Here is a 20,792-nt window from a genome sequence, read left to right as displayed (position 1 = left end):
AACATTAAAGCACAATAAATGTCAGCCAGTGTTATTATGTAAAGTTAAACTAATTGCCATATTTTAAGGATTCTAAAGTACATTGTGAAATTGGCATGTCCATATTATTATAATACCATATTTTCCAACTCCTAGTAGAGTATGAATCTCTGTAAAAACTAGGTTATGAAATAATTTTACCACTCAGAAATAAAATGAAATGAACTGTATAGCTTGCTACTTTTACAAAGAAGAAAAATCCTAGTGATTCATCATCATAAAATACTGTTAATTTTTTTTAAAATCTGTTATCATATAATTTTTTTACCCTACTTTTGTCAACACCCTGTCATAATGCACAATGACTGTTCTAAATCTTTCTCCTTAAGCCCCCAAACCCACATTTCTACTTCTCAAAATTTCTGGGCATCATTATCTATTCTTTATTCCATCCAACCTTGTGGTCAGAAGTATTTCTACTGCTTACTAAGGCTAACCCCTATACCAGTGATCCTTAGTCAGTTGTCTCCAGTCTCTTAAGAGTCTTGCCCTAGAAATCATCCTCTCTCCTGTATCTCTGTCAGGATGTCAAATGGTCATACAGCCTCTCCTTACAGACTGAGGTCACATTTGAACTCATCTTCCTGACTCTAGGGCCAATGCTATATCCTCTGTGCCACCTAGATGCCCAGAACAGAGTACAGTGGGACCATCACTGACTTGTTTCTGGACGTGATGCCTCTTGCAGTGGAGACCAAGATTCCATTAACTGGTTTTACTGACACATTATGCTGTTCACTCATATTTGACTTAGAGTCCTATAAAAACCAAGATCTTTAACAAAAAAAGTTGTTGTCTCACATTACCTTTCACATCCTGTACTTTGAAAGTTCATTTTCTGTACCCTAGCATAAGACTTTACATTTATCTCTACTGAATTATCCTTATTAGATTTCTCCCTAGCTTGCCAAAGTCTTTTATAAATCTCTTATCCAGGATGTTAGCTCTTCCTCTCAGCTTTATGTTATAAGCTGGGGGCCATCTCTAGTCATCCTGATAGGTATCTTGCTGCTGGACCCAGTTGGCTGCAGAGGAGAACGTTAGGCTGGTGACTTTACACAGCTCTCTCTCATTTAAATCTAATTCAATTGCAAGTCATGGCATTACCTTCCTGATGTCATGGTCCTCTTCAGGAACGAAGGACAAATAACAACATGTTGTAAGCTAATTCAATGAGCATGCCATATACATATGCTTTTATCCAAGTCATTGAGACAATGTTAAACAGCACAAGGTCCATCAAAGGTACCTAGAGCACTGCACTGGAGATAAGCAGAGTTGATATCAAACCATTAACTATTACTGTAGTTTGATTGTAGCCATCTTGTCTAGTCTTTATCTATCTTCTCCACAAGGACAGTGTAAGTCACTTTATCAAATGTTCTGCTAAAGTCTAGGTAAAATATATATACAACCTTTCCTTAATTGTGCTAGCTTAGCAATCCTTTCAAAAAAAAAAGGGTAGGGGGATATAATGTTAGCCTGGCAGGACCTGTTCTTGACGAAGCCATGCTGGCTCTTTGTAATCATCACTTCTGATTCTAAATGCTCACAAATTATCTCTTTAATAATTCATTTTAGAATTTTCCCAGGAACTGAAGTCAAGCTCACTGGCTTATAGTTTGTAGACTCTTTTATTCTGTAGTTGGAAAGCTGTTTGTTTGTTTTTTTGGAAAATCAAGACATTTTTCTTTCTCCAATTGTATTGTAGCTTTTCTATTTTCAACAATCTTTCAAATATCACTGACACTGGGACAGCAGTAACAGTTCATCCTGTGGCATATGTCTTTCAATAAACTAAGACTGTGATTTATCTAAGCCAGGTACCTAGAATTCATCAAGGACAATAATAATACTGTAATTAATAATAACTAGCATTTATATAGCACTTTAGAAGACTGCACATGTTTTCTCATTTGATCTTCACAGCCCTGTGTGGTAGGTGCTATTATTATCCCATTTCACAGATGAGAAAACTGAATTTGACTAAGGATAAATTATTTGCATAGCAAGTGAATAAAAAAGCAAACAAAAATGATTGGGCGGGCAGTACAACATAGGAGATACTGCTAAAGGATTATAGTTTTGTTGCTGAAATGGGTGCTATCCAAACCTCTTTCTTTTTTATATTTTTAATTAAATTTTAATTCTTTTCAATTAACAAGCATTTATTTTTCTCTCCCTCTAATATTCTCCTTGGGTCAGGGCAGAGAAGTCTTGTAGTAAATATATATAGTCAGTCAAAACAAATTCTACTGTTGACCACGTTCAGAAAAATGTCTACTTCTGCATATTGGTCTGTCACCTCTCTCTCAGAAAGTAGATAGCATCCTTCCTCACTGGTATTCTGTGATCATGGTTGATCCTTATGTTAATCAGACTTCCTAAGCCTTTGAAAGTTTGTTCATTTTTACAGTGTTGCCATCATATAAATTGTTCTCCTCCCTCTGCTCACTTCACTCTGCATCAGTTCATATAAGTCTTCACAGGTTTCTATGAAACCATCTTTCATCATGTCTTATATGACATAATGATATTCTATTACATTCATATATCATAATTTTTCAGTCATTCCTCAGTTGATGGGCACACCCTAGTTTCCAGTTCTTGAACACAACAACAAAAATTGTACCTATTCTTGTACCTATAAAACTTTTTTCCTCTCTCTTTGATTTCTTTGGAGTAATGGCCCAGTAGTGGTATCACTGGGTCAAAGAATATACACAGTTGAGTAACTTTTGGAAATAGTTCCAAATTGTTTTCCAGAATGACTGGACCAATTCACAACTCTGCCAACAGTGTGTCAAGGGGTATGATTTAGTGTAGCCTTTCTAACATTTGTCATTTTCTTTTATTTGTCAATTTTGGCAACCTAATGGGTGAGAAGGGGAACCTTGGAGTTGCTTTAATTTTATATTTCTCTTGTTACCACTAATATGACTTTACTAACAAATTTTATCACTTGCTATTTGACTTTGGAAATTACACCTCTGTTTATAATTCTTCTCTCTCACTTACTGTGGTATTGGATATATGTTGCTTTCCCATTGCTTATAGAGACAGAGGCCCTGAAGATGAAGTTATTTGACAAAGGACACCCAGGTAGCTGCTTCTAAGTAGCAGGATGACCTCAGGGAAATAATTTCAATTTATTAGATTTGACACAGTAAAATTCCCCAATTCTCACATGTCTCAGCATGTGATATTTAACTATATTATTTAACAATAATCTCTCCCTTTCAACCCTAAAATGTTCTGATGCTAAAAAATCAGAGTGAGGTTTGTACTTCAATTCAGTTGATAACCCAGGGATTTAAAGGACAAGACAATGTAGATTTTGTGTTTTTAAGAGAGTTTAAGATTAAGGTACAATCCTAGTGTCTTTGGAATTGAGTTTTGAGAAAGTTTCCATGTTTCATTGGACTGTCTATTAGACCTCCTAATTCCCCAAACACTCAAAACCCAAATCTGATCAAATGTCATTTTAATTGATACTGCTGTTATTTCTCTAGAACAAAGGGACTAAGTAGAATGGTTTGCCCCTTTTTTCAGCAACCTTAAGAAAAAAACAGACATTTGAGCACATGATTGGAAATGTAATCCATCTGTACTATTTTAAAAATAATCATGTGCTCACCAGAAGCAACACGCATTGAGGGGAAGTGGGCATGTGTGTTTAAAGACATAGATAAGGAATGTCTTATTCTCGTCATGCACCGTACTATTTACTGTAGGGTAGATTTAGTATCAAAGTTAAAATTGCATTTTTATCATCCCCAAAAGACATATGTAATGATTTCGACTGTGCAGCATACAGCTTACATGTTAAGAAAAGCTACTTTTGTGGCACAAATGCCCTTCTTTGTTACTTACAAATAACTATATTCAAGGATACAAAGCCCAACTGTTGTAAAAATATTAGTATGCAGATGCTCTTGTGTTTTGTTAATGCATTTGGTTAAGCACAATGTATTCATTGTTTTCCTATTTCATTTTGCATTAATTTATATTATGGCACAGAGTATAAAACACAGCTAGTGATTCACATGTTTTTCACTATTTCTCTTGCTTCTACCACCCATAAGGGTCATTTGCACCATGTAAAATGTAGTTAGGAGCTATCAATTAAAAAATGTCATTCTGCATTAAGTCCATCATTATTTTACATTAGAACATTTAGTGGATATTAGTAATGTGAAAGATTATACTGACAAAAATACGACATTTCATAAAATATCTATTTTGGTAGGTCTTAATCAGCAATGATTACAATGTAGATAAAATTGTCCATTTCCCTCCATCTCTTTTTCTCCATAGTCTTCTTGAGTTGAATGACAGATTTCTAAGTCATATGAGATGAGGTTGATACCCAAAAGCAGGTTTTTTTAAACATAGTATAAAATTTTGATTCAGACTTCTGGGTTGCTACTATTTACCAAACAATTTTTGAGTGATGATATGTGTTGCCAGCTTAAGTGTTTGGTGTAGATATGCAACATCTGTTTGAAAATCTTAATTTGCATTGAAAATGGAGTTTGAAATATCAGGAAGCAATAAATTTAGTCTTTGTATGGACTCTTTGCCCATATGATTTTGTCCAAGTCATTTGGAATTATTTCTCTTTCATAAAGATAGATAGATAAATGATGTAACTTGTATTTCAACACTTAACTTGAGCAAAATACATAGACAAAGAGTTGGCTAATTACGAGATAATTTAGGCAAGAAGAAAAATCTAGTATTGATATTTAAAAGACTGTATTTTACTTGAATTTTTCATTTTAATTATTCACATGTTTAACCTGTTATTTCATCTTTACCCATGTATATAAAATAACATCAACTGATAAACAGGTATTTATTGTTGCTAACTATGAGCCTTGTAGCAGTTATAAAAAGTTAAGTAATATAGTATTTTGTGTTAGAAACATATGTGTGTATGTATAAAATCAATTAATGAACAAAGACATAGTAATTACCTACTCTATGCTAAGTAATATGCAGGGTTCTAGACAAAAAAAATGACAAAAATAAGAAAAAGTTTCTGCCCTCAAGGAGTTTACATTCTATCTTATTTGATCCTCACAACCTCTATGAGGTGATTAATGGAGTTTGATTCAGTTCAATTCAATTAACCAAATGAGATTGAAGAGAAGCATCATGGTGTAATTTTAAAAAAAGTGCTAAACTTAGAATCCTGGGATATCTATCAATTCAGATCTTAGCTCTACAACCTATTTAACTTCTCTGGGTCTCAGTTTCCTTAACTGTAAAAAATGAGATGACCCCTAAGGTCCCTTCCAGTTCTATATCTTTGATTATATCATTAAATAACAAGGATAAATATCATTTTATATTGATTTAAAGTTTTTCAAAGCTCCTTACATACATTATCTCCTTCAAGCTCACAACAATTTTGGGAAGTAAGTATTTTATATGTCATTTTTCTTTTACAGATGAAGAAACTCAGAGAAGCTAAGTAATTTCCCCATGATCACAAAGCTAACTTCAAAAGTAGCGTGAGATGAGTTTAAAAAACAAAAAGTATAAGACTGTCCTTGCTCTCAAGAACTAAGGCGGGGGAAACAACTTAATATGTATTCCCTCTGGGGCTATTTCCCCAATTCTTACATGTCTCAGCAGATTGGGTCCCTATAGGGTGACTGTCTACTTCTCCACTCAGGGTTTTAGGATTAATCCTGAGGTGTTGAGGTTTACTATTGCCTATAAATTTCCATTTGGGTTGTTGTTCCCCACTATCAATGAACCATTTGACACCATTTACCTTTTTTAAAAATATAGTTGCTCATGCAGACTATGTGGCAAGGACAGAAGTTGCAAAATATCCTCCAAGCCAGGGACAAACTCTCGCTATATATAAATTCACTCCATTGGGAAAGTAAGTTCAAACTTGAAGTGTACATTTAGGGAATATATGGGACCAGGGGCATGCCATGATTCATGGACCTAGCCCTTTTCTTTCCTTGGAGTCCCCACTAAATTTATTTCTGGTTGTAGTCTCACCAGAGCCTGAGTTGTTCCCATATTTGGCTGAGCTAGCTTCTTGCAGGTTGCTGGCTATTAGTTGACAGGCCAACTACTGATGGGCTAGAACAAGCAGGTAATTCATAACTGGTTCATCACTAGACTCAATTACTGCTGCTACCAGCTCTGGTGGTCTCTGTTATTTAATCTAGCAGCTGATAGTTCTTTCAGCCTTTCAGAACTTACAAAGTCATAATCTGAGCCATTCCATCTCCAGATTCTCATTCACCTGTAATTAAGAGAGAATAAATGCAATATGTATTCAGCGACACATGGCAGCCAAGTGAAAGAACAGCCTACCTCTCTCCCAACTGGTGGTTCACAGAGTCCTCCCCATTTAAAATACAACCATGAAAGGGAGTAAGAGATCATCTACGTGAACCTTTTTTAGGTACCCTCAGTGTAGGTTCAGCATTTCCTACATTATCATTCCTTCTGATTCCTCAGCCAAACAGAAGACTCTTTTCACTTCACAGTACTGGCCCCACTTTCACTCATGGCCAGAAGGAGGCTTGCCAAACTTTCTTATATTGAATGAAATCAGGTGGGAAATAATTGTGCATGCTCTGATAGCCCACCTAGGACAAATTAAAATATACTTTAAGGATTGTACCTTTTTTGGCCATTGCCCAATTATACTACCATGAAATGTTTAAGATCACTTAATTGTTGTGTTAGTGGCTAAAAATATAATGGAGGAAAGAGAAATCAGTACAAACTAGAGATAGGTGATGGATGGATGGATAGATAGATGGATAGATACAACATTTATTCAGTGCTTTCCATAAGGAGTTGACACAGAAGATTTTATTGTAGAAGTGGGTCTCAAATTGGACAAACAATAGTCGATCATAAATGGGATATAAAAGATGAAAAAAAGAGAAGAGTCAAATATGACTATAAGGGCTCTAACCTGGGAGACTGAAGTAATGATTTTGCAACTATCAGAAGTGAGATAATGAAAAAGGGAACAAGTTTTGGTAATGTGAAGGGAATTTGATTTGAGTTTGTTTTAAGGTGGTTTGGCATAATTGAAATACTACTGAACTTGGCATTAGAAGGGATCTTGAGGACAATCCCCACTGTGATACAGTAGCTATGAGACCAATCACTTAACCTTTCTGAACCACAGTTTCATCATCTTTAAAAGAAAGATAATGATATACTTTTTATCTACCTAACAGAGCTTCTCCTGATGGGTTTCTAGGGCAGCCATATCCTCTTGTGCCTCCTCAGTTCTCCTACATATAGTTGCCAAAGTGATCACTCATTCCCCTTTTCAAAATCTTCAGTGGCTTTTAGGATAGGATAGAAATTCCTCTGTTTGGCATTTAAAGTCCTTCACAATCTGGGTCCAGTCCACCTTTTCCAAACTTATTATACAGTATTTCCTTTCAGGCACCCTCTGATCCAGTTACAAACCAGCTTCCTTGCTATGTTTCCCATGTGATATTCCATTGCTTGCCTCTGTACATTTGCATGGACTATTCTCTGTATCTGGAATGCATCTCCTTCTTACCTTTACCTGTTAGAATCCATTGCTTCCTCTGACGCACAGCTCAAATGCTACCTTCTACATGAGGCATTTCCCTCACTGCTTGTACTCCTCCCCTCAAAGTGTAAAGTGTATACACACACTCACATAATATATTGTACTTACTTATGAGTGGACACACTGCTTCCCTAGTAAAGCATAAATTTCTTTAGGACACGCACTGTTTCATTTTTTAACTTTGCATTCCTGGAGCCTTGCACAATGCCTGACTTAGATGTTTATTTATTGATTGATTGATCAAATGAGATAATATCTGTAAAGCACTTCGTAATGCTTAAGATACTGTGTAAAAGTCATCTGCATTAAGTGTGAGATACAGTGAGTGTGAAGTGATAGCAGACCCTCTAAGCAGAAATGTAATATATGTCATTGAAATTTAGGTCTGGAGTATAGATGAAAAGTCATTTAGGAGTAATTGCCAGAAAAGCTGGAAAATAGATGACTTTACAAAGGGTAGAAAGAAGGTTGGAGAGAGAAGAACAGAGTGGCAGAGACATCCATCTACTTTTAAAAAGCAGGATCATAGAACTATGGAAGGGATTCTCAGAGTCCAACCTCTTATTCAGTTCATATCTCAATAAAAGTATTTTCTACATTAACCCTGACAACTGGTCATGTGGCCTTTACCTGAAAACATCAAATGAGGGAGAAACCACTACCTCCCAAGGCGGCCCATTTCTACTTTCTAGTTCTCAGGAAGGTTTTCCTTACATCAAACCTAAATCTGCCTCTGCAATTTCCATCCAGCACTCTTGTCTATGCCTTCTGGGCCCAAACAGAACAAATCCAATGATTCTTTCACATAACATTCCACTACATACTTGAAAATAGTGATCACATAATGCACAGACATACATTTCTTCTCTGTCCCAGGATTTATATAATCTGCATCTCCAACTGACAGGTCATGATTTTTAATCCCTTCACTATCATGATTCTACTCTTCTCCACCTGTTGCAGAGTATCAGTGTTCTTCCTATAATGTGGTACTTAGAATTGAACACAATATTGCAGATGAGCTATGACTAGGGTAAAGTACAGTGGCATTCTCACTTCCCCAATCTAGATGCTATGTTCTATTAATGCATCCTAAAATTGCACTGGTTTTCTTGCATGCCAATTGCACTATTTTCTCATAGTAAGCTTCTGGTCCACCAAAACATCCAGATCTTTTTCAAATTACTGTCTAGTCATGCTTCCCCTATTTTGTACTCATCAAGTTGATTTTTTAACCCAAAAATGAGATTTTATTTCCATTTATCCCTATTAAATTTTCTTATTCAATTCATGCTCTTGTCCATCAAGATCTTTTTGAATCTTGACTTTGTCTTCCAATGTGTTATCCATCCCTCCCAAGTTTGATGACATTTTCCCAAATGGGGTCAGGAAGAATCAGATATGACTGAAAAATACTGAACAACAACAATTGCATAATTCAAATCACTCAAAAAAATGTTAAAACAGCAGAAAAGTGAAGCATACATCCATCCCTGAGATCCTCCACTTTATCTCTAGGAGGAACAAAAAAAGTAATAAATAGGACAAGGCAATTGAAGGCAGAGGAAGAGAAATAAGAAAATTCAGTGTCATGGAAACCATGAGAAAAGAGATTTTCAAGAAGCAGTCAATTGTGTCACATGCCCAACTGAGGTAAAGGAGAAAAAGGAAAAAGAGAAAGGCGAGAGAGAGAGAGAGAGAGAGAGAGGCAAAAAAAGAGAATCCCTTAACTGGTTTTTAGAATGTCATAGGTAACAAGTTGTCTGAATAGACTAGTGAATGTGAACATCAGATTGTCCAAGTTTGTTTTTACTTTTTGCTATTAAAATATCTTTTAGTTTATTAAAGCATTAGCTAATAGTAGGGTTAAAGGTTAAGGGTTGACAGAGCAGATAGAGGACACATTTTACATGTTTGGAAGTAAGAAGAAAGAAAAATTCAACAGTAGATACACAATGGAAGATTTAAATTTAATCATCTTACTTTTGGTTTTCCTTCAGAAAACTCAAAATAAAGACAAATAGTTCCCAGGCCTCAGTGTGATAATAGACAATGAATTGATTCAAGAGAAGCAACGTTTTAAATTCAGAGTTACAAGTTTATGTAGAGAGCATTACATGCTTAGTTCATAGGCTCATAGGTGTAGATCTGGAAAAGAATTTAGAGGTCATCTGGTCCAACTCCCTCATTTTACTGGTTGATAAACTGAGGCCTATAAGGTACATACAGATATTAAATGATAAAGTTAGTATTTTATTGACCCTCTGATTCCAAATGCAGCATTCTTTCCTTATACCATGTTGTGTTTTCTTCCCAACTGGGGTAGATCAATGTCTTGAAACAATAAGTTGTTTTGAAATGAATGAATGGATGAATGTTTTTAGGCTCTTAATTATCATCAAAATTGTAATAAGTTCCTATTTGATTACAATTTTTTATCCTTCCCCTTCTTTTTCTTGGAGGAGGAAGGCATGGCAATTGGGGTTAAGTGACTTGCCAAAGGTCACACAGCTAATAAGTGTCTGAGGTCACATCTGAATTCAGATCCTCCTGACCCCAGGACCCATGCTTTATTCACTGTACCACTTAGCTGCCCCTATCCTTCCCTTTCTATGCACTCCTCTTGAACCCATCATTGGAACCCTTCATCTCCCCTGTTCTCCCACTCCATTACCTCTGCTCCTACTTCACTTCCATCCCTGAACATTCTTGACTCCATTTCAGCATTGCACTCCCTCCACTCTTAAGTTTCCCACCCTCTTGTTCTTCCATACTACTTCCCTGTGTAATCTCTAGACACTGGTAAATCCCACCATTTTCTGTTCCTATCCTGGGTGTTACTAGAAAAAAGTCATAAAACTTTGCCAGTTGGATCCACTAGAAACTGAACTTGGCTCTCAAGGTAATCTATCCTCAAACTTCATAAATCCCACCCCACCTCATCCCCAAAACACCTCTCCTTTCTCAGCAGATGGCATTGTCTTACACTTTATCTAAAAGATTGAACCTATTGAGGGTCAGTGCCTTACTGAGAGACAACAGGGCATAATGGAAAGAATATTGGACCTAGAATCAGAAAAGACTTTGGTTCCAAACTGGAATCCAACCATTTCTAGTTATGTCACTTTCCTTCTCTGTAAAATGTGACTAATACCTAGAGTGTTGACCTCAGTTTGTTGTGCAGATCATACCTCCCTCATAACATTCTTGTCTTCTCCCCATTTTGTATGAGGTAGCCCTCTTCCAAACATTCCCATTTGTCCCACCAGTCTAAGCTAGCCATTGTAATTTTACTTCTTTTCCTCCCACTCTACTGAACCTGTTCTCTTAAAAGTCACTAATGACCTCTTAATTACCAGAAATCAGTGGATTCTTCCCAGTATTTAACCTCCTTGACTTTTCTGCATTATTTGATATGGTTGAGTGTGACTTATTTAGTACCTAGTAATTGTCATACACTGTGCTATGCAATGGCTATACAAAGACAAAAATGTAATATCACATGATCTCAGAGATTTATGTTCCATCATGCGTTTTCTCCATCCTACTCCTTAATCATGCCTCCAGCTTTGGCTTCTGTAGCACTGGTCTGTCCTAAGTTCCAATCCAGCCTCGTATACTTACTAGCTGTGTGATGCTTAGCAAATCACTTAAACCTCTATCTGGATCAGGTTCCTCAACTATAAAACAGAGAAAATAGCATCTATCTCACAGGGCTGTTGAGAGCATCAGATGAAATAATATTTGGAAAGCACTCAGCACAGGACCTGACAAATGCTTGTTTTTCTCCTTTAGAAACTTGATTCTTCTTTTAGGACTTGGTTCAGGTGCTACCTCCCCCATAAAACCTGCCCTTCTCACCCTAGTTAAAAATAATCTCTCCCTTCTCAAGTTTCTCATAGCACTTTTTGGAGTCTATGCCACTATACTTATCAAATTCTCTCTATTTTCAAACTTCCCCTCAAAGGACTATAAGTTGCTTAAAGAGGCTGGAAGGAGGCAGCAATTGTGACATTCTTCACCTATGTATCATAGTACTTATCACAGAATAATAGGAACCTAATAAATGTTAGTTGAATTACATTGAATTGATGTATGAACACTTTGTGGCAATGAATTCATAGCCTTAGGCAGTCAAAGTTGTATGAATATAATAAGAATATAAGTGGAGACTTTCATTCTCATCTCAGCACCGGGCACAATGCTTGAAACAGAGTTGGTGCTTTAATACATGCTTGATTGGATTTCTTGAACTGTCACTCCTAAAAGTATTTTAATTGAAATTGAGATCACACTTTCTCAGAAAAGCATCCTCCTGTGTGATTGCATTGCTTTCTTATTACCTATAATTAAAATGAAATAGAAGTATTTGAGGTGTTATAAGTTATAATTAGTTCGAAAAGTTGTAGATAAATTACATAGACAAAAAGACATAGCAAGAGTGTCACAGTGTTGAGACTGACTCTTTTCTCTAAAACCTTTGAGCATGTCTTCAGGAGAAATACTGCTTTTTAAAAATTAAAAAATTTTCAATTGACAAATGGTGGCACAGAACTTGAAAACCCTGGCACTCTTGAACTCTGCTCATTGGCCCAGTTTCATGGTAAGGATTCCAAGGTGATCACTAAGAATCATCAATTCTCCTGTAAGAGAGACCAAATATTGGAGTTTGGGGATTCAGGAATCCCAAATAACCTCTTCCTAAGACTACATAAATATAGAGTGGCAGAATAAATCAGAAAGTTGAATATTTAACTGGGAAATTTTCAAGTGTTCAATGTGATTATCTGTTAAGGAGGCTGTTAATATATTTTTAATGTGTGTAATTTTTAGTAATAATTATGCAACACCATTATAATAAAATCCATCATTATCTGTTAAGGAGGCTGTTAATATATTTTTAATGTGTGTAATTTTTAGTAATAATTATGCAACACCATTATAATAAAATCCATCAGTGTGTCTGACTTGCTTGAATATGCTCATATCAGAATTCTAGAGGACATGCTTGATAACTGTTATATTTGGTCAGTTGTTTCATTAGGAAACTGTACAGCATCTTACTCAGATTTTTCCTGGTTGCTTCTTAGGCCCTACTTCTGCCAAAATCCCACAACAGGATGCTTACTTCTAGGACAGTTTTACAAAAAAGCATTTTAGGAGGTGGGTTGCAATTTCATTGCAACGACCCCTATTCTGTGGATTTTGTATGAAATAACTAAGTCAAGACAAGTCAAAGAAAGCAGCATTGTTCCAACACCCTGTTTTTCACAGGCCTGTATTCATATCTCATCCTTGTTGTTTGCAGGAGAGGCAGATGTGAACCAGAACAATGGGCCCTCCTCTAAGGGCACAGCGGTGACAGACTCCAAGAGTACAGCGGACCCAAAGAATGCCTGGACCGAGGCCAACCCAGCTGACACCATGGGTCGCCCCCACTTGATCCGCCTCTTTTCCCGAGATGCTCCAGGAAGGGAGGACAACACCTTCAAAGATCGACCCTCAGAGTCAGATGAGCTTCAGACCATCCAAGAAGACAGTGCAGCAGCTTTGGAAGGCTCTGAGTTGATGGCTTCACAGAAAAGATCTTCTCAGAGGCACGGATCAAAATACCTGGCAACTGCAAGTACCATGGACCATGCTAGGCATGGCTTCAACCCGAAGCACAGAGACACGGGTATACTTGACTCACTGGGCAGATTCTTTGGAGGTGACAGGGATGTGCCCAGGAGGGCCTCAGGCAAGGTGAGCTCTGAGGAATAGAGGGACCATAGCAAAGTGTGTGCTCATTTGTTTTTAAATTAAGAAAGCTAAGAGAAAGAAAAAAGGAAAGAGTTGAACTAAGTCACTATCCTGGAGCAAGAATTAATTTAACCAGCAGATAGTGGGTATTCATTTGGCTTTATGCAATGCTGCTCCTTGCTTTAAAAAAAAAAATTAACAGAGTAGCACAAGGAAATGTTCTTGGCTTGCTGCTTAGGGCATTTTCACTTTTTATCCAGTTCTTTCCTCATGAGGGCTGGAAATCAGGGTGGGTCTCAGGAAGCCTGAGAATTTTGTGAATCCCTGATTTGTAGCAGGGGGGATAGAATCTATGGAACAGGATCCTTGGGCAATGCAGAAAGAAATTACCTTGGGCTTTGGGAGTTTGTGATCATTTTCTTCTACTCCCATCATAGCCTGATTTGTGCTTTTCTCATTTCCATTGCTTGTTAGAACAAATTATGACAGCTTTCTTCTGGCTTTGCAATGATAAAGAAGGGAATTGGAGGAGGTCTGTTGAATATATTCCTGAAATCTCTGATATGTTATATGTAAACCTGCTTTTTTTTTTCTCATCTGTATAGTAGGATGGAGAAATGTCTGTATGTGTAAATCTTAAGTGTATTATTCTATAAATTGAACCATAGAATTTGTGACCATTAGTGAGTGAAAAAAATATACATATATATATTTAGTAGACAAAACTGTACACCAAGAAATGGTCCTGATGTGTAGCACAAGGAACACATAGGCATGTAATGTTAACCCTTAGGAGCACCCTGTTCTTACCTTTGAAGGCAGGGATGAACTGAAAGGTCTGCAGCCATTACTGAACTAAGGAGCTGGTTCCCAAATAGCAGTTCAAATATTTTTTTGAAAGTGATTTTCATTTGATTTCTGAATGCTGAGCTTTTGTTTGTTCTCAAAATAAGTGCCTGAGTACTGACAACTGTCTCTTAGAATGTAACTTTTCCCATGAGTGTATATTGTATTTATGACAATGTTTTTTGACCTGCTTTTGGGGGATTTGAAGGAATGTTAAAAAACTAAATTCCTTCCTGAGTAATGACATCTCTCTTTAAAGACGATAGTAGTGGTGATATAGTATTTATTACTATTGGGGAGGGAGGATGGGAAAGCATCTTAGCATTATAAAGGTGAAATTCCCTTCATCCTACACTGAAAGTTTTTAAAATTTGATTCAGAATTTTGAAGGTAATGCTACAGTGCTTCATTGTAATAGTGTATGCCTTTTAGAAGTCCATTGTAATCAATAAAAGGTGTACATTGGACTTTTATATATGCATGCCAATCTCATTGTTAGAACACCAAGGCTTAACATACATTTCTATAATAGGTCTGTTCAGTGCCAAGACCACTATAAGCATGGTGTCTGTCATCTTCTCTTTTATTTGTAAATTATACTCAGAGTAACCCTACTGCTTATTGAATTCATTTTCTGGTTACTATGCTACAGTGGCTGTTAAAGAGGGCTTTTTCTCAGGCTTTCTTGGACTGCCTCCCTCCCCCTGCAACAGTAGTCAAGATATCTGACCTACTTTTGAGGCTGATGACAATTTGCAATGGTTTCCAAAGAACAACCCTTAAACCACAGTAGATTGCTGTGGATTCAGGCTGACTAACTCAATTCTTGCCATTATGTTAAGTACTGTATTCAAGAACATTGCCAGTTTTGAAACTTATATTTTTCTTTGTAGCTCAAGGGAGCAGGTAAATTGTATTTAAACTTACACATGAAAGATTAAGCAACTGGGTCTCATATATTAGAATATAAATTTCACTTCTCTAGCAGTGGTTTAAGCTGGATATAAATTGTGGCTTTGTTTATAAGTCATTGTGAAAATGTACCTCAAATTGAATCTGTACATATACATTTAAGATTTAAGCCTGTGCTGCACTCATATCTCGGTAATCTTCAGTAATTGGTCAATTTGAAAGCTGCCAATGTCTGAAGGAGTCGTTCTCAACACAAAAGACTGCTTATAGACTACCAAGTATCCTGAATGAATCAAAATTTTCTAACAGATCTTTCTTTGTACTTAAAAAAAATCAAACATCCTTTAAAATAATTGTTTTGTAATGCTTGAAATACCAATTCTATCAATTGTAGAATGTTGGCTGTGGGTGATTTTTGAACCATCTGCCAAGAATATCAGTACTTTGTTAGAATTTATAGCTGCAGAAACATGCAAGTTCATTAATCACACACTGTTAAACAGTTCAATGGAGTATCATTGATGAAAGTGTGGAAGTATTGGCAATATTTGGTTAGACTCAATTCTTATGCTCTAGATTCCTTGCTTATTTTGAATAGTGGAAAAGTAAGCCTAACATAGCTATGCTTACAGGCCACTGTGAGACTCTAGTGTATTTATTGGTGGTGATGAGTGTTTAGAGTCATGGTGTTGTTTTTTGTTCTCCCTAGAAAATTAAACTGGATCATAATAATTATTAGTCTAACTGATATGAAAATATTTCAGAGAGTCTTCAAGGCTTCCACAAATCAAAACAACTGGAAAGGGTAGCTATGGTCCCTAATCACATCCACACATTGGCCAATTTTTTTTGTCTCAGCACTTGTAAAATGTATAGCAATAATAGCAGCAAAGCAACAATAGAACTACAAACCACCCCACCTGTGGAAAGGGTATCTATTTCAGCGGAGATTGCAGGAGGATTGATGTTTAGTTGGTTAGAAGAAATTTCCCAATGACAAGATTTTGCACTAAGGCATTGAAAAGGGGTTAGTGTTTTGGTTTGTTTGTTTTGCCCTGATCTCTTCCTCTTCCACCTCCCTCCCAGTGACCATATCATGGTGCCACTTGGTGCCATGTTCCAGAACTACCCACACCAGGAACATGGAATGTACTGACAACACTTGTTCTTTGTAAGGCCAAAGAGAGCTGACATTCAGGGAAAGTGCATTACAAATTCCCTGATTAGGCATATTCTTTTGATAGGACGAGATCAAGCAGGTTTAACACATAACAACCGCCTTTGTTGGAAGAGAAGGGAAAAAAAATGACTCTTGTTCCCTTGAGGGAAGAGGTTCTCCCATCTGCTGGAATGTTGGAACAATACAAAGAATGAGTAGGAGTTTGGGGTAAAAATAAAACTTACTCGACTTTTATGTTGAAGGAGATTGATTGCCTCCTTAACTTCAATTATTTATCTGTCTTTTCACTGTATGCCACCCATTCCAAATGCCATGCTAATTGACCTCATACTAATCAGCCCAACATAACTAAAGCTTTGAAATATTACATATAGAAACTGGGTTTGTTTGGTTTTTTCTTCTGAGACTAGTCAGTTAAAACCATAGTTAATTGCCCTCGAATAGAAGAACAACTATATAACAACACACAAATGATTAACACATCAGAATACAGGGAATGCACACTCCCAATATAATAACTTTTTTCCTCATTTAAAACTACATTTGTATTGGGGTAGGGAGAGAAAAAGCTTCTAGGCTGAACAAATCTTTCTCAACTCAGTTTCATTTTCCTTTAAAATCTCCGTTTAAAGTAAGCATCTTTCAGGAGTTTTCTATATTCTGTTGCTATATTGTCTTTGTGAACTTCAGAATATAATATAAGAACATTTTCCTTTTTTAAAAATTTTGCCAATTTATAGTCCAATTTTGAAAGCATACTTACAAATTAATTTTCTTGAACTTTTTTCCTGATTTATTTCCATGTCCCAGCCAGTTGGTTTTTGATTCCATGGTGGCTTAATTCCCTGTTGTTAATATCATGCTACCTTTGTAAGCCTTGTTGCATGGAACGTTTAGCATTCAAGAATAACTTAAATAATACCAATTTTTATCTCAATAGATCACTTCAGTATAAATTCCCAAGTCTATTTTCATCAGCTTATTTGTCATTTTTTTATGGTAATTGGTAATTGATGACAGGCTTGGTAAGTGGGACAACATTCATCATTTAAAAAATTTGTTTTGGTTTTGGTTTTTTGGTTTGTTTGCTCTTTTGATAATAATGGTATTATCTGCCAGGCTTCCTTTTCTTCACTCTTGTACAGTGGTGTATATGACACCAGACTGAATCCCGCAATTAAATGGGCTGATGTGGTTAGTACACAGCAGCTCAAAGCATGTGTTTGCCAGATAATTACCATGAGTCCTTTTGAAGTAACATGTCTAGGATGTTATTTTATCCCCTAACCTCGCACAGATAATTTTGAAGTTTCTTATCAAATTTACTCATGAAGTAATGTCATCTTAAAGAAGTTATTGATCAGTGGCTCCCCAAAACTTTTACTCCACTGCCAGAAATTGACTTGTCTTTCTATTACCTCAGTTGCCTATTGTTATTTAAATAGAACACAGTTGAAACAGACTGGATTGCCATTTTATTGGCTGTTTATTTGGGTATAGTTGCTATTTAAATTGAAAGCATGTAAATGACCTCTGTATTTAATGGTACTAGCTCTGTGGCCATTGTATTACAATGTGATTTTGGTTTTATGCTTCGCTTTATAATAAGCTTGTGCATTTATTAAACTATTTAACAGAAATGGTGTACTAATTGCTTCTTTTTTTAAGTCACTTGATTTAGTGTACCAACAACAACAACAAAAGCATTCTTTCTAGATGACTTCCTTGGGTTTGGAGTTGTATTTTTATGACTGCAATAAATATCGACCATTTAGAAAAAGAGATAGGAATATGTTGGTTATAATGGTCTAACCTCTAATCATTTATATGAACTTAAATCAGAGTTTATCACAGATTCCTTTATGAATTATGTATTTATAATCATCATTTTTGTTCACATTAACAACTCAAAGTATTCAAATAGTTGTCATTATGGCTGTATTTGTAACAACAACATTTGTTTTCAAGCTGTTTAATACTAATTTGTATTATAAAATGTTCATATTCTTGTTCTTAACATACTGCCTTGCATAGTAGTGTCATAACAAATACTTATTGAATAATTTTGAATGAATGAATGACCTTATGGCCCAGCTCTGAATAAATATTTTTCTCTGGCATGAGAGACAATGAGAGCAGCCTGGTATAGTGCACAAAAAGCTAGTCTTAGAGTCAGGAAGGCCTGGGTTCAAGTCCATTCTCTGACACATACTAGCTGTGTGACCATGAGCTCTCACTTAAGCTCTCAATGACCCTAGGCAATTCTCTAAGGTTATAAATTGCAGACAATTCCATAGGATAATAAATATTGAGCTGGAAGAACCCTAAATAGATCATCCAGTTAAACCCCTTCATTTTGCTGATGAAAATACTGAGACCCAAATAGTTTTGAATTGCCCATGGTCATACAAGTAGTAAATAGCAGATCTGGGATTTAAATTTATAACCTCTTACTCCAAAGTCTCCTTTTCTTGCCCCCATCCCTAAGGAGTCAAAAGAGAGTGATCTATTCTATCTTTCCAGACAATGTTATACAGTACTAGGTGAATCATCTTTTCCAAATGTAGAAGAAACTTCTGTGTTGGGTAACCAGAGAGAGAGAGACTGATTCAAGTCTCATCGAGGTAGAACTAGAATTAGAGGTAAATAGCATAGTACTCTTAGATAATTAAGTGTTCAATCTGGACCCATCACAAAAATAAACAATACCAAATGGTCTTGACCAATGTCACTGATTTTTCTCTATGGGGTTAAGGATTTACTAATAAGCAAATTTGGTTGGCCAATGAAAGGCTAAGTTTGATTTCTGATCCATTTCATTGTTTTTAAAAGGTAGTTACCAAAAATATAACCATGGGTTAGCATCAAAATATTACCAAAAATATTGAGAGACCCAGGGAAAACTATTTTGTAATTTAATATTTTAAACTGGACTAGTTCATATATAAAACTCTAGTTTATTTCACACATTGTGTATTCACCTCAGTGTATTTCTGTAATAACTATAGATTTTAGATACCTTAAAAATCTACTTCTTCCTTAAAAACCTTAAAGAGTGAAGAATGTGTTTTTCTGATATAGTCTCATAAATCTGAGCTACAAAAATATGATATGTCATATGCTGGGTGTCTGATCCTTGATGCCCTCTATCACTGCCTCAGGAAGGCTTTGGTGAATATCATAGTCTGGTATGAAAAGACAGTGTAGTATAATGAGTCAGAAAATCTATGTGTCGCCTCTTTGGCCATCAGTTTCTTCATCTTGTAAGATGAGGAGGTTAGACTAGATGACTTCCAAGATTCCAACCAGGTCCATACCCTGTGATTTTTTTTCTTGGTTTCCTAATTCTACTATGAAAAGGTGTCTGGTTTTCAGACATGCTCTGATAAACTCTCCAAGAAGTAAAATATCTTCTTGTGAAATAAAACTGAGATTGGGACGGATATTTCTTTTCATTTTATGCCAGGCACTTTGTAGGCACATGAGACTAATGAAGTCATAGTCATGGGTTAGCATCAAAGAGAGGGATACTGTTTCCCAGCCATCCACTGCCTTCCCCATCTTGTCCAGCTGTCTCACAAATGAGGGACTAGGCATGAGATTGTAGATAATCCAAAACAAAACCACTCACATACTCTGGAAAATCCTATAGCTGGTAGATCAGAATCATATTCCCTTTAGGGAAGGATGATAACATTATCATAATTTGCTTGGTAAAGTGAAAATAGCCACTTAATTGGCTTGTTTAACCAAAAATCTTTTCCCTTTTGGGTTGTGTTCAGAACTGGAAATGGCTTCTTTCTTTTACTTATTGTCATCTCAAGAATATCCCTTATTTCTACAGAAAATTGAGTTTTGATAAGATAATGACTATTGAAGACCTAACTATAGGAACATACCTACTCATACCATTTTGGCACACTTTCAGGAATTGTTAACACAAAATGAAAGTTAACACATAATTCTAGATTTTTCAGAAAGAAGGTATAGCAGTAGCCTCACTCACTAAGGGGAAAGAACAGTGGACTAGAATGCCCAGTTGTGGGCCTGAGTTCTAGTGATCCTTTCCAACTCTTTGTGACCATATGTAAGTCTCTTAATCTCCCCTATAAAACTAGAGACAGACAGTGGATGAGATCAATTTCACTTATAGCCAATACCTAAAATCTCTTGAAGGGATTAAATTTCTTTTCTCCTGCCTAGAAAACAAGCTAGCTACTTTCCTCCAGAGATGTTATTGTCTTACAACTAAACAATTAAGCTGCATCCTGGTGATTTAGCAGGGGTCCTTTTCTAGAAGTTTCTTCTCAGTCTGATCTAGGTATCAATAAAGTCACCAGTGCTGTATACATGCTAGACTAGGGAAACCTGAAAAGAAAAAAAACAAGAAGCAAATAACATTTGGACTCAATTGAACAGTATGTGTGTGTATATATATATATATATATATATATATATATATATATATATATATAT

General features: G+C 36.1%; 1 protein-coding gene across 10 annotated transcripts in view; it reads left to right on the top strand.

Moving 5' to 3' along the window:
* Window positions 1–20,792, top strand: part of MBP (myelin basic protein) — a 229,639-nt gene that overhangs the window by 165,264 nt on the left and 43,583 nt on the right. For all 10 annotated transcript variants that reach the window (XR_011169609.1, XM_069094993.1, XM_069094987.1 and 7 more), the window contains one exon: window positions 12,945–13,381. Coding sequence is in view for 9 of the 10 variants with exons in the window: in XM_069094987.1 (XP_068951088.1) it covers window positions 12,945–13,381 (437 nt within the window). In the remaining variant the exon portion in view is untranslated. The remainder of the gene's footprint in view (window positions 1–12,944; window positions 13,382–20,792) is intronic.

This window comes from Petaurus breviceps, unplaced genomic scaffold (assembly GCF_028583685.1).
Source record: "Petaurus breviceps papuanus isolate PSGF00001 unplaced genomic scaffold, PetGlider_PUasm1.0 224, whole genome shotgun sequence".
NCBI lineage: Eukaryota > Metazoa > Chordata > Mammalia > Diprotodontia > Petauridae > Petaurus > Petaurus breviceps.
This window is presented reverse-complemented; position numbering and strand designations above follow the sequence as displayed.